General features: G+C 42.1%; 1 protein-coding gene across 1 annotated transcript in view; it reads left to right on the forward strand.

The window, feature by feature from the left end:
* Nucleotides 1–10,370, forward strand: part of LOC309326367 (von Willebrand factor A domain-containing protein 5A-like) — a 35,305-nt gene extending 24,935 nt beyond the window's left edge. Inside the window, exons 13-19 of the mRNA XM_081834999.1 lie at nt 109–212; nt 435–640; nt 2,555–2,785; nt 3,356–3,460; nt 6,240–6,382; nt 8,340–8,463; nt 10,039–10,370. Of these exons, the coding sequence (XP_081691125.1) occupies nt 109–212; nt 435–640; nt 2,555–2,785; nt 3,356–3,460; nt 6,240–6,382; nt 8,340–8,463; nt 10,039–10,118 (993 nt within the window). The 3' untranslated portion in view covers nt 10,119–10,370. The remainder of the gene's footprint in view (nt 1–108; nt 213–434; nt 641–2,554; nt 2,786–3,355; nt 3,461–6,239; nt 6,383–8,339; nt 8,464–10,038) is intronic.
* Nucleotides 10,371–13,959: the final 3,589 nt, after the last annotated feature.

Raw genomic sequence — 13,959 nt, forward strand, 5'->3', positions numbered from 1 at the left:
GTCCTAAATACCAAAACCTGCCAGTCTTGGCGTTTTATAATACCAGAATGTATTGTTCCGAAGGCTTCTTGCCCTTTCCCAGTTCTGATGCTTTCTTTTCTGCTGCAGTCTTCAGGCTCCACAGAAGGGACTGCTGTTCTTCAGTACCAGTTCCAAGACCAGACTTTCAAAGAAACGTTGACGTTCTCACTCAGTTCTCAGGAGACTGACAGGTAGTACTGTCACATTTTGTAAGTCTCCCCCCCCCCCAACCTTGGACAAACGTGATATGATTTATTTAATTACAGATAGCATTTGGAAGCCATCCAGTTATAATCCAGATTTGCCAATAGTCAAGGAAGATTGGGTTTGGATGGCCTATATTAAGGGGTTGACATCATGCCAAGTGGTCCCTGCATTTATCTCCCCGCTGCCCCCTTTTTCCCATACTGCAGGCTTCCTGTTCACCGTCTGGCGGCTCAGACCCTCCTAAAGGAACTGGAGGGGGCCAGGGAGAAGGGAGAAGAAAAGCAGCGCCTGGCACTGGAGACGAGCCTGAGCTCTGGGGTGGTGTGCTCACAGACGGCCTTTGTGGGAGTGAACATGGAGCTGGGCACAGCACTTCAAGGGCCCCTCAGCCGCCGAGACGTTCCCCATGCATGTGAGTTCAAGGAGATGTGTTTGGCAATGACCATGGATTCCATGTTGGATTCAGTGTCACTGCATCTGCTCAGTACCTTCTAGAGAAGACTTTTGGGGTGACTTGGAGTTGGTTTTACTCAGCCTTCATTAAGATAATTTGGAGATATCCGGTATCCCACTCTAAGTGTGTGTGTGTTTCAAATCTGTTTCTGTCTAAATCTTAGCTTACTTCTACAACATTCCAGCTTGAACTTTCAGATCCAATTGGCATATTTTTGGCTCTTTTAGGAAAGTTCCATCACTTGGTGTTCTCTAAATATTAGAGTTACAAGCTAATGAAGCAATATTAGCTATTCCATTAGGGAAGTACACCTGCCTGATTAATTGTGGATTCTGGCAGCCTTTACACTGAAAAGAAATAGTTACGGCAAAATATTTCATAAAAGATCATTAGAAAAAGCTAATATGCTTCAAAATATCAAACAATATTTAAATAATAATATACATACAGAAGTGAATAGTGGAAGTTGAATGAGCATAAGAACATTTCAAATGGTTATCAAGAATTCTAAGGAGCCAGAACTCACCTTTTATTTAAAAAATAATTCATCCATAGAGTATCTTTCTGAGTTCTTCCAATGGAGAAGAGAAGAAGCCGTGATGATATGATGAGCTGAACTTTAATCCTAAGGCATCAAAAGTCTCCTTAAAATATTTTCCTCAGCTGTGCTCAAACAATTACGTATAACTTTAAATTCATTAGCTTTGCTAATAATATGTAACTTGAAAAGGTTTTTGATAAGTACTCCTTAGCAATGGTGTTACTTAGGAAAAAACTGAGCTAAGAGTTCAGTGTTGAAAACTACCAGGTGTCTTGAGGTGAGAAGTTACCTATATCAAGCTATATCAAGAGTGAATATAACTCACATTTTCATTCTGTCTCAGTAGGTCTTCTAGATATTCTAGGTCTTAGGCAACAATCCATTCATGAAGCAAAGTTTAATAACAAAGTGTTAAGACCGCAAGAACTGACAAGTTTTGTTTAACCTAGGTAAAATAATGCTTTAAGTGCTAGAGCAGAGTGATATGTGGTCACAATATCAATGTATTTTCCTCATATCAATGAGTTTCAATGTCACAACCCAAGAAAGCCAAGATGGTGCTTGGAGAAGGGTTTTCTATTATTTGTGCCCTTAAAGTTTAGCATCTTGAGCAGGAGGAGGAGGGAGTAATAATCTTGGTCCAGGATGTGGCTTGTGCTTCCTTGAGATGGCTTGGTCCTAATTTATGTGAAGGAAGCCATTGAGAAGACTTCTCAGGGAACTTCCTTCAGCCCTGCTGATGTGTTTATCAGCCACTTAAAACTCTCTTCCCTTCTAAATCTCTCTCTCTCCCCATCTCTCCCTCCCTCTGAATGTTGTTGGCCTACAACTTGAAAATGTGACGATTGCTGACTGAGGCAGATGGATGCTGGAGTCAAACAAAGTGGGAAAGCCACTTGCTCCCTGGCCGAGAAAGGACTACAGTATTTTTTAAACAATGGAGGTCCAGCCTTGGCTGTGGGTACTGCAGTCCGAATGGGGAGCAGATAGCAAGGCAGCCATAGGAGCCAACTCCTAGGGGCTTTGGGGGATTCACCCTGCCCCAATAAAATATTTGAAGGGTCTGGACCCCTGCAAAGTTGATGGGCATTGCCATTCAAATTGTTTGTGTGCACCATGTCATATGATCGATTATGCGGGGTTGGGCTTACCTGGGCCCCCCATATATTTTATTCAAGTTGGCACCCCTGAAGGCGGCAGTTCTTTTGCTGTAGAGTCAATGGCTGCATACACGCCATTTGTCTAAAGCACATTTCCCTCCAAAGAATCCTGGGACCTGTAACTTGTTCAAAATCTCATTAGATTTGTGTGTTTTTTCCTCCTTGGTCTAGTACAAGCTAGAATGGCATTGTGCTATGCACAATCTGCATCTCTAGGCTCATCATTTTCACCAATGCCGACGGTGGGTTGCAGCCCGCTGGATTTCTGCTCTCCTGCTCATGGTAGAATGGCATTGTCCGATGCACAACCTGTATTTTCATCAAGGCCGACGGCGTATGGCAGCTCAATGGTTTCCTGCTCTCCTCCTCCCACACAACATTCTCCCTTGGCTAAGTACTCAGGTAATAAAAACACTGCCACCATCTCAACTCTGTTCATGTTCTGCATAGAAGAGTTAAAACACTGAATGCATTCATTTTGTACATAGGCCTTATCTGCAATACTTGTTCCCTTAACTTTTAATCATCTGGGTTAATTTGAGACGTGGCTTGGCCCTAATCTCTGTGAAAGGGAGCCATTTAGAGGACAATTCTAAACTTTTATAAACTACATAAAAACCTCTTCCCTTCAAAATCAGCCTCTCTGGCTCTCCAGATGTTGTTGGGCTACAACTTGTACATGTGACCATTGCTGACTGGGGCAGATGGAAGTTGGAGTCAAATCAATTGGGAAAGCCACTTAAAAGGACTACGGTCCTTAAAAAACATGGAGGTCCAGCCTAGGCTTTGAGAGCAGCAGTCCTAGGCAGGCATAGAATAGGGAGAAGACAGCAGGGCGGCAGCTCTTTGCTGTAGAGTCAATGGCTGCATAAACACCACATACCTAAAGCACATTTGCCACCAAATAATCCTGGGACCTATACCTTATTCAAAATCACAATAGATTTCTGTGTCTTTTCCCCCTTGATCTAGCCGGTCTATTCAAGGGCAAACGAGCTATGAGAAAGATGTGTGGCTTCCCGCTGCAGTCATCACCTCCTCCTCCCATTCAAAATTCTTACTCTGCTAAGTCCTCAGGTAATAAAAACACTGCCACCATCTTGAATTTGTTTGTGTTCTGCATAGAAGAGTTAAAACACTGAATGCATTCATTTTGTACATAGGTCTTACTTGCAATAAGTATGTAACTGAAATAATGTGAATGGGATATTGAATTGCATGCTTGGCTTGAGTTGCACTTGTATTTTTTTAAAATATATATATATATTAATATCACCAGTCAACAGTAAAACAAATAACATACATAAAAGAATACAGTTCTATACTTAACAAATTCCTTCCACCTATTATGATTTCCAATCTCTCCATCATAGGTTCTAAGTTTTCTTTATCAATTGCATATTATTTATTACCTAACTTCAGTTATGTAGTGTTATTCAACCCCTTCTGTATTTCCAATCGGGTACCAGCAATTCAACTTTCAGTGTATGTGGTATTGGTTTTTGGACCCTGTGAGGTCTAGAAGCTTGCACTTCAAAACAGAACTTTAAACCTCTTGAATGTGCCATGTCAGTACTGGTGCTCACATGAAAACCAGGGAACAGGACTATGTTGCTGACCTCATCCTCAGATGCCAATGCTTTTTAGCATGGACGTCTATAAACACAATATTTAAGCTGCTGCTTCTGCCTGGGCTCAGGGCCATCTTAAGCATATGTGGCGCCGGGGTGCAAAGATCCGCCCAGCGCCCCAAAAGTTGTTGACCTTTTTTTGGGGGGGAAATCTCTCTCTAGCAAACTTGTTGGTCAAAGAACATTGATCAATGTGGAAAATGAATCAACCCACTAAAAGTCAATGTATATCAAACATTTTCTCAATTGGAGCCACAGTTAGTTTGCTTTTATCTCATTAACACATACTGTATGCTTCAAATACCAGTTAAGAGATTTTGGTACTACTGGTCAGATAAAGTTGTTAACATCAATAGAATTCACAACGACAAAAATGCTTGCCCCTAGAACATTTCACAGCTCTTCCCATTCCCAGATGACTCCAACTCAGCCCCGGACTCCCCAACCCGGCGCCCTCAGGAGCATGGTGCCCAAGCGCCCTTGCACCCCCTGCCGGAGACGGCCCTGCCTGGGCTCCCATCCTGATGATGTGGAAGTCTCCTTGTAAGAAGCTACTCATGCATAGGCTCAGTCAGCGTAAATGTTTGTTCTGGTGCAGTACAACCTCACCCACCATGTGTGGTGAATTTATGAAGGAGGCTTTGCTGCCAGGAGTGGGAGACCAAGTGAACTACAAGCCCATTGCCTTAATTACTGTCCTGTGTAAATTGACAGGGATAAGCTTGCCCTACAAGCACTTTTCTCAGTAACCTTGAGCTTTAAGTTTGATGGGCACACTGTGAGACTGAGAAGCATTGGCTGGTGCAGAGTGCCACATCCCATCTCCTGATGGAAACTAAACATAACGAGAACATAATGTACAGCAACTGCACTGGTTCCTGCAAGTAAACCAGGCCCAAGTATTTAACCCATCAAGCCCTTAGAATATATGAACTGCACCTCTGTGTCAGACCAAAGTTCCAGCATTTTCCCTTGTGCAAAACTGGCAAGCAGAGTTTAAATTGCAATCACTCTCCCTTTTCCTTTGTTTCCTTGTGTAAGCTATTCAGGGCAGATTCCATTCAGCTGACACAACCACTGTACTTTTCCATGCGTAAGACGAGTATTTTTTACGTGAAACTAATGTTTTAAAATCGGGTTGTCTTATGCACGGGTAGTGCGGGGGGGGGGTGATTGTTTGATGCTATGAGCCGAAGATTGTCAGTGGTGGTCGTGCGAGTGATTGGTGGCTGTGGCAAGGTTTTTACTGGATTTGCTGTTGCAGCGGCAATTGGGTGGGCGACAGGTGGCTGGTAGCGAGTAATCAGGCATTTGGTGTCTTCTCTGTTGCGTCTGATAGGAAGCGTTCAGGCGGGTGAGTGATTTTTCAGCATCCCCCTCCCCCCAAAAAACTCAACAAGTCTTCCCCCATTTTTAAAATTTTTATTCCCCAAAATAGGGGGTGTCTTATACGGGGGGGGGGGGCGTGTTATACACGGGAAAATACGGTATATAGCTAGCTAATTCCTACATGGATTTGGGTCTTTATTGTTGTTTTTAAGCTATTGGGGGGAGGAATACTTTGGAAGAACTCACTACAGGAACTGACAGAATTCCAGAATCAAATAATATGAAAATACAGGAAGGGGGACTCTGTCCCCTGATGGAAGATAACATGCCTAAAGGACAGGGGTGATGGGAGCTGTAGTCTTTCTGGTTTTCTGGTTCAGCAATTTTTTTAAAAATATATATATTATAATCCACACAGTCATAAAATATATGAAGGCAGCTTACAACATACTAATTATAATAAAATCAGTGTTTAAAATATCCATAAACCATAACAAAAAAACACCAATAAAACTTCCTTTGATACTAGTTTAAACAAAGAGATTAATACATGAAGACTTGTCTGAACAGTACAGTTAACAGAAGATATCAAAAAAGATATCTTCTCCCTGCAAACTGGGAGGGAGTCCTGTGAGGCAGAGCATGTAACACTGAAGACCCAGTCTCTACGGAAGTCCAACCAAACCTCGGGGGCATGGGGAACCACCAGAACTGCCTCTTCAGAGGATCTTGGTGATCAAGGTGAAGCATATTAGGAAGTACCACTCTTTGTATCATCATGACTGTCTATTGAGAGCTTTGGAAAATCTAGCTAATAGTGTAGATGGTAAAGTTCTGAATGTGGTGTGGAGGCTATGAGCTGTCTTAATTTATCTTCTTTTTATTGCCCCTTGCAGAGCCCACTCCCAAGGAGAAGGAATCACCTCTCTTGAGCTTGGTGTCTCTGCAAAATGCTAATGGCTCTTGGCCACTTGATTCTGGTCTGGCCACCATCCTAGGCCTGAGTGAGACTGAGATCTCAAGCAAATCACCTGCCCAGGTAAGGTCTGTGGCAGGATCAGTGGCACTGTCCATTGTAATAAAAGTTCTGTTAAAGCGATTGTTGGAAGCAATTAATTAAAAACTTCTCCTGCATCGGAGTTCCTTCTGTGGATATTTTCCCACTATGGCCATGTTTTATGCTTTCAACAAGAGAGGGAGAGAAAGTAGATCTGCAAAAGCAGATGGTTCATCTGATTCATGTGTTTATTTCCCAGATTGTGGCCAAACTGTAACCAGGTACTGAAAGGTCCCACTCAGCCTTTGTTTTGTTTTTCTTTAAGAACTGTCAAATGTATCCAAGTTCGAGATGGAGTTGTTAGATACTGAAGGTAAAAACTTATCTAAAATGTACAAGCTTTTGCTGGAGTGGCATACGAAAGATGAGCAAGTTAAATCGGTGATGATAGATTGGGCAAGAGATTTAGGACATAATATAATGTTTGAGGACTGGGAAAGATTGTGGAAGAAAGGGGTGAAGTTCACCGCATGTACTTTGTTAAAGGAAAATATTATGAAGATGATGTATAGATGGTATTTGACTCCTGTAAAATTAGCAAAGATGTATCATAACTATGATAATACATATTGGAAATGTAAAGAAAAGGAAGGAACATTCTTTCATATGTGGTGGACCTGCCCCAAGGTGAAAGACTTCTGGGAAAAGATTTATAATGAATTGAAAAAAATGTTGAAATATACATTTACAAAGAAACCAGAGGCCTTTCTTCTTGGAATACAGTGGTGCCTCGCAAGACGAAATTAATCCATTCCGTGAGGCTCTTCGTATAGCGGTTTTTTTCGTCTTGCGAAGCAAGCCCATTGACAGCTTAGCGGATTAGCGCTATTAGCGGCTTAGCGGCTTTTAGCGGATCAGCTGATAAGCGGATTAGCGGCTTAGGAAAAGGGGGGGAACCCGCAGGAACTCGCAAGACATTTCGTCTTGCGAAGCAAGCCCATAGGGAAATTCGTTTTGCAAAGCGCCTCCAAAACGGAAAACCCTTTCGTCTAGCGGGTTTTCCGTCTTGCGAGGCATTCGTCTTGCGGGGCACCACTGTAATAGGTTTGGAATTGCCCAAGAAAGATGTTAATCTATTTTTGTATGCCACAACTGCAGCTCATATTCTGTTAGCTAAAAAGTGGAAAACTCAAGTAGAAGAATGGCAGATGAAGATGATGGATTTTATGGAGCTAGCCGATCTAACTGGAAGAGTCTGCGACCAGAAGGAGGAGAAACACCATGAAGAATGGAAGAAATTGAATGATTATTTAGCTAAATTTGTTAAGTTAGAATAACTGGAAATAGCATCCAGATACTCAATGGGCTTAGGATTGTACTTATGTTAACTGACAAAATAATATGTTTAATACAAGAAGGAAAAGATTTAAAGATGTTAACGTTTAATTTAAAGGGTATTAAAATTGGGATTTGGAAAACCGTTACAGTGGTGCCCCGCAAGACGAATGCCTCGCAAGACAAAAAACTCGCTAGACGAAAGAGTTTTCCGTTTTTTGAGTCGTTCAGCAAGATGAATTTCCCTATGGGCTTGCTTCGCAAGACGAAATGTCTTGCGAGTTCTTGCGAGTTTTTTTCCTTTTTCTTAAAGCCGCTAATAGCCATGCTTCACAAGACGAAAAAACCGCTAGACGAAGAGACTCGCAGAACGGATTAATTTCGTCTTGCAAGGCACCACTGTATAAGGATATGCAATGAAATTCAACTAAGGGGAAACGAGGAAGTCGTTTTACAAAGTAAATAACTGTTATTTTCAATAAGGTTAGGATTTATGTTTGTTATGTATTGTTTGTTTTATGTTTTTGTTTGTCATTGATACTGTAAAAACTAATAACATTTTTGCAAAAAAAAAAAAAAAGAACTGTCAAATTTCTGTACAGAGCTAGTGAGGAAGCAGGGCTCAGTGCATGTCTGTCTTTTGACTCCTGCTCCATATTGCCAGGTGACCCCAGATGCATGGGCGACTGTGCTGGCCCTTCTCTGGCTCCACTCCAGGGCCACAGACCAGAGGGATGAATGGGAATTACTGGAAACTAAAGCTCTCAGCTGGCTCCAGGCAACTGCAGGTGAAAAACTTGTTTGTTTGCTTAATGTATTTATACCCGTTTTTTTTCTCCCAGACTGGGATAGAAGGTTACTTATATTTTAAAACACCGAGCAGCAAAACAAAAATAATGAAAATGCATTAAAAATGCCTTTGAAACCACCATGGAAGTTCAGCTTATCCTAACCAGCCCATTATTCCACATCACCTGTGCCTTAGTTTTCAAAGGCCTGTCTGAATAAAGGTAACAAAAGAGGGAGCTAGTCTAACTTCTCTTGGAAGGGAATTGCACAATAAGCTTATTGTGCTTTTATTTATTTAGAGCATTTATTTAGAGCCTAGGGCTTGCTGATCAGAAGGTCAGCAGTTTGAATCCCCGTGACAGGGTGAGCTCCCGTTGCTTGGTCCCTGCTCCTGCCCACCTAGCAGTTCAAAAGCACGTCAAAGTGCAAGTAGATAAATAGGTACCGCTCCGGCAGGAAGGTAAACAGCGTTTCCGTGCGCTGCTCTGGTTCGCCAGAAGCGGCTTAGTCATGCTGGCCACATGACTCTTCAGTGCGACTTAAATACAGTCAGGTAAAGCGAGACAGTGCTTGCCTGCAGGCTTACAATCTTAAAACAACAACACCACAAGGGGGAAAGGGACAAGGAGAGAAAAGGGGAGGAATCAAACTGGCACCATTTCCTAAACTGTTGTTCTGATAATGACCAGCTGGCACTGCTTAGGGGTTGAATGTGCCTGATGGAGCAGGGCTTTGGGAAAAGCTGATAAGAATGAACTCTGCTTCCCAGCTCTCCTGGAGGCAGAAGGTTTTAGGCAGCTGGGTGCCAGTAAGCTGAGGAAGAATGAAGGAGTCTAGACAGAGGCTGGAGTTTGAAGATGAGTCTCCAACAGGAGTCTAAACTATGCTGTATTTCATTTGAGGTGCTGGGGTTTTTCCACCCCTACTTGATCTCAGACCAATCCACTTTCCCAACAATTTACAGTGTACATTAAAAAATAAAATAATCCTGGCTCACCACAGGGGTTCCAGTCTGTTAAACTGGGAGGCACAACTGTCTCCAGGTCCTGCATTAGAGATTTCTTCAGATTTTGGCTGGGAAAGATGGTGATTCCTCTATCATTCCAACTAGGAGAGCGTAGAATGAGGATGACTTGCAGGGCGAAGAGCACACCTGCTTGGATCTTGCCTATCCAATTCAGAAGGCAGTGCTTCCTGCTTGCAATCACTATGAGGAACATTTGTGCTTTGAAATAAGAACAGTGTCCCCCCCACCCCCACCCCCCAAAAAAATCATTTCTGCACCATCCAGTGGTCTCTGATTGCCTTTCTGCCATTCAGTTAATGTTGCCCCTTTGTGTGCATTTGTGATTGGTTTCCCCTTCCAGGCCTTTGAAAAAAATGTGTTGGAGCACACTCAGACTTCGCTTTAAAAAATGAGTAAAAGATGGAATGAACAGCAGCCTTCTGTCTTCCTCCCCATCGCACATAGATGGAGTGATCAGTTATTGGCCGTGGAAAAAGAGTTGGGCGCAGGCTGAAAAGTGATATTTGGTGCTGGTAGATCCTAACTCTGCCTCTTTGTTTGTCTGCAGGGTCCCAGCTGGCTCAGTGCATGAAGGCTGGCAATGAGATGCTGGGCAGCAACGTGAGCCCAGAGGCTTTTGGGATCTGAGTTTGGCTCTGTAGCCTTGTGCTTTTTAAAACAGGAGTTTCTGCTGCACTCTTCTTTTCTTCTCCTGCCAAAGTATAGCTGGCTGCCATCTCATAAAGCCTTTGTCAGTCCCTGAGCTGTGCAGTTCCTTCTGATTCCTCCATGTCTTCACTGCAAGAAGTGCTGGAGTTTCCTCTCATATGGAGATGCCTTATATTGCTCTGCTGTGCTTTAAGCCAGCACTCTGTGCTAGTGAGGGTAAAAAAAACAAAACCAATTACAAACTGCAAAATAAACAACCATTCAGTACTTAAATGAAATTTTATTACAAACCAGGTTTGACCACTTTTCTGCTTTAACCTGAAACCCAAATCACTACCTAAATTTTGAACACAATCTATACTGTTTGTTCCAGCAGATTAAAACAATAGTTTATAATCTACCTACATCCAAATGCATGCTGTCAGCAGAAAAGGGGAGCAAATAGTTTGAGAGTTAATACTGGACAGGTGGGTACTGAATATGTCTTTTAGTGGAAAGCCACATTTCTCCTCAGTGTTCCAGACCTTTAAAAGCTCAGAATGCTATCACCCCATTCCTTATGAAGGGAGAGTTTGCCAATGTGCCTGAAGATTTACCCTACTGCCTACTGTTTTGTCCAGTCTACAAGGACTTAAGAGCAGTCTTGTTCAAAGATTTAAAACTCTCAGTTGAGAGATCTGTTGGGTATCCCATTAACTATTTTTTAGGGGACAGGTCCCCCTATACCTTTGAAAAAAGTGGACTGTTTTGCCTTCAGAGCAGCAATCCTAAGAAGAAACGTTTGTGCAGATGGCTGACACCATAATCATGTATTTTATATGATTTTATATAATTTTTATTTTCCATTTAATAATATACATTCACATCATTATTATCCACTTTACCTCCCTGGCTCTTTAGACTCTATCAACTTTCTTCTCTCCTGCTTCATGGCTTTCAAAATTAACCTTTGTATCATTGCATTTTGTATGTTTTCCAATTCTAATTACTCATTACAAAATAGCTCAACATTTAAATAAATATAAGAAGGTAGAAAATTTCTCATTACAAGTCTTCAGACACCCCTGCTAGTGATGTTAATTGCATACAATAATCTTTCATATCATATAGATTTCATATGCCGTATATCATATATATATCATATAAAATTACTCCAGTCCTTTTGGAATACTTGATCATGTATTCTCATTGTTCCTCTCTTAAGTTTACATTTCAGCATCATGACAGAGATGGTACAAATCACAAACAGAGTAAAGGAAAAAACTGAAAGTGTCTTTAGCCATGACCTTTAAAAACAAGTGCAAAACAGGAAATGTATGCCTTGCGGGCAGGCTGACAGGTAGACCATAACAGGTTTCTGGTTGGTCTGACCTAGGTTTGACCTATCTTTGCAGCTTTATGCTTTATATCTGTGTAATTGGGGATCAGGGTTCAGCCTCTGATTGCTTTCTCTGATTGCTTGCTGTATACTGCTGGAGCAAGAAATAAAACTGCTTTTAAGAGAATTCTTGGGTGTCACTTGGTTCAATTTTGAATAAATATATATATGAAATGAATTATAGAGTTGATTGGAGGTTGTGTGTGTGTGTGTATGGCAATTAATTTTATATATTATAGTCACATCTTTTAAAAAGTAGTTAGCCTTGCCTAGCAATCAAAATAGCTTGGCCACCAACACTGCCTGCATGCTCAAATGATAATCTCAAGAATGGTAGGACTGGGAAAACACTAGTTGAGTATTTCTCTGCTAGACCCATATTAAATTTGGTTTCCTGGGAATCACATAAAATAGATGGCCAGTGGGGTCATCAAGTGTTCCAACAGTGTTAATAAAAATGTTATAAGAATTTTAAGGTCTTATAAATATAAAATAGATGTTCATAAATGTACCAATTGTTAGAAGAATTTTAAGGTCTTATATATATAAAATAGATGTTCATAAATGTACCAAGCAAGCACATACATAAATGTATAAACCACATGTCTGAGACCCACAGAAAAAGTCGTGAAACCATTTGTCTCTTCCAAATTGACCTCAAATATTTCTCTGCAAGGTCAAAGGAAATGGGAAGCCTCCTCATTGTCTCTGCTCACAAATCCTGTCTCAAGGGCACAGTTAAGATATGAATAGGGTGAGCCTGTGACCTGTGACCTGGATTCAATAATTGACTACAGTGGTACCTCAGGTTACATATGCTTCAGGTTACGTATGCTTCAGGTTACAGACTCCACTAACCCAGAAATAGTGCTTCAGGTTAAGAACTTTGCTTCAGGATGAGAACAGAAATCGTACTCCAGCGGCACGACAACAGCAGAAGGCCCCATTAACTAAAGTGGTGCTTCAGGTTAAGAACAATTTCAGGTTAAGTACGGACCTCCGGAACGAATTAAGTATTTAACCCGAGGTACCACTGTACAGTGGTTGTCATAACGAAAGAGTGGTCAGGATGCCCAGGTAATCTAATCAGGTAACCTGGCAGACAGGATAAAAACAACACACTCAGATTTCTGTTGTAGTCTGCCCCTTCTCTGATGTACGCATGATATATTGGGGGGGTGGTCTTGGGCTACACCCCTTCTGTGATGTATGCATGTTTCTGGGGGTGGTCTTGACTCTTGGACTCCAGGGCAGGCAATTCAAAAGTCTATATAAGGGCTTAGAAAACTACCCTGCCACATTCCACAATAACAACTGCAGAGAGGATTTTTGCACCAGGTTCCCAGCCATGGTATAAAGTCAATCTAGGTTCATGTCAGAAGGTTGGCTATCACTTGAAGCCCTGGATGATTCCTGATGTATTTCCTCCACTACCTCTGGGGCGTAGGTGATTAATCCGTGGACCCTGCTGTCATTTGCTAAGGCAATTGGGTCTTCGTCAAAGACTAGATCTGTCTCTGTTTGTGTGTTGCGTTTCCCTTGGGAGGAGCGTCACTTGGCGCTGGCTGATCAGGTTCCAGCTGGGGTAATGGATGGTGAATTTTGAGATCAAACAAGGGGCTACTGGAGTATTCTGTCTTTGACTTATCTAGATTGGGCTGGCGTTCTTTATGTAACTGGCCTTTTGCTCTGAAGTTTTCCTCTCCAAGGGAATGTTACGGCTGGGTGCATCACGCATATCCATCCTTAACAGCCCTGCCGAATGAACCACAGGACTATGCCAAGTGCCCTCTGACAAAGAGGGCATTGATTCCCTAGGATCAGTCCGGCAATACGGCAAATTTGGCAGTAGTTGTTTTCGTTCTGTGTTTTTAAAAACTCTCCTCAACTCAATATTATAGTCCTGTAAGAGGGCCCTATATTTCAGGAGCTTTTTAGGAGTAGTTGAGTCGGGAAAGGTCAGCATGAGTCTGGTGTGTTGGAAGTCCGTGCAAAGCAGGTTTATCACAATCAGATTGTCGCACTGGATATTTAGTAAAAGCTTAAGGTTTCTCTTCACACTAGCGATTGATTTCCAGTAAGGCAGCATACCGTTGAAAGGATATACTTGAGAGCTACTTGGGTGTTTTGTAGGATCCAGTCCCTACTTTCACTTTTGTTACTTTTGCTATTAGTAGTCTCTCGGTTGTCGGATCCAGACTGGTTACACCCCTGTGCACAGTGGTCTTGGAGGGCAACACTATGGTCAGTCTCTTTAGTATTGAGGGTGCTATTTCTGGCCGCCAAAAGCACCAACTCAGCCTTGAGTGATGTTACCTTTTCTAGTTTGGTGTTAATTTCCTCCACTGTTCTTGCAGTCAGCAGGCAGTGGTTCACGAGTATTTCCACATAGAGTGGTGCCCTATGGTTCATGGGCGCTCCTATGGTTCATGGGCACTCATC

The sequence above is a fragment of the Podarcis erhardii genome, assembly GCF_964252035.2.
Source record: "Podarcis erhardii genome assembly, chromosome: 13".
Lineage (NCBI taxonomy): Eukaryota > Metazoa > Chordata > Lepidosauria > Squamata > Lacertidae > Podarcis > Podarcis erhardii.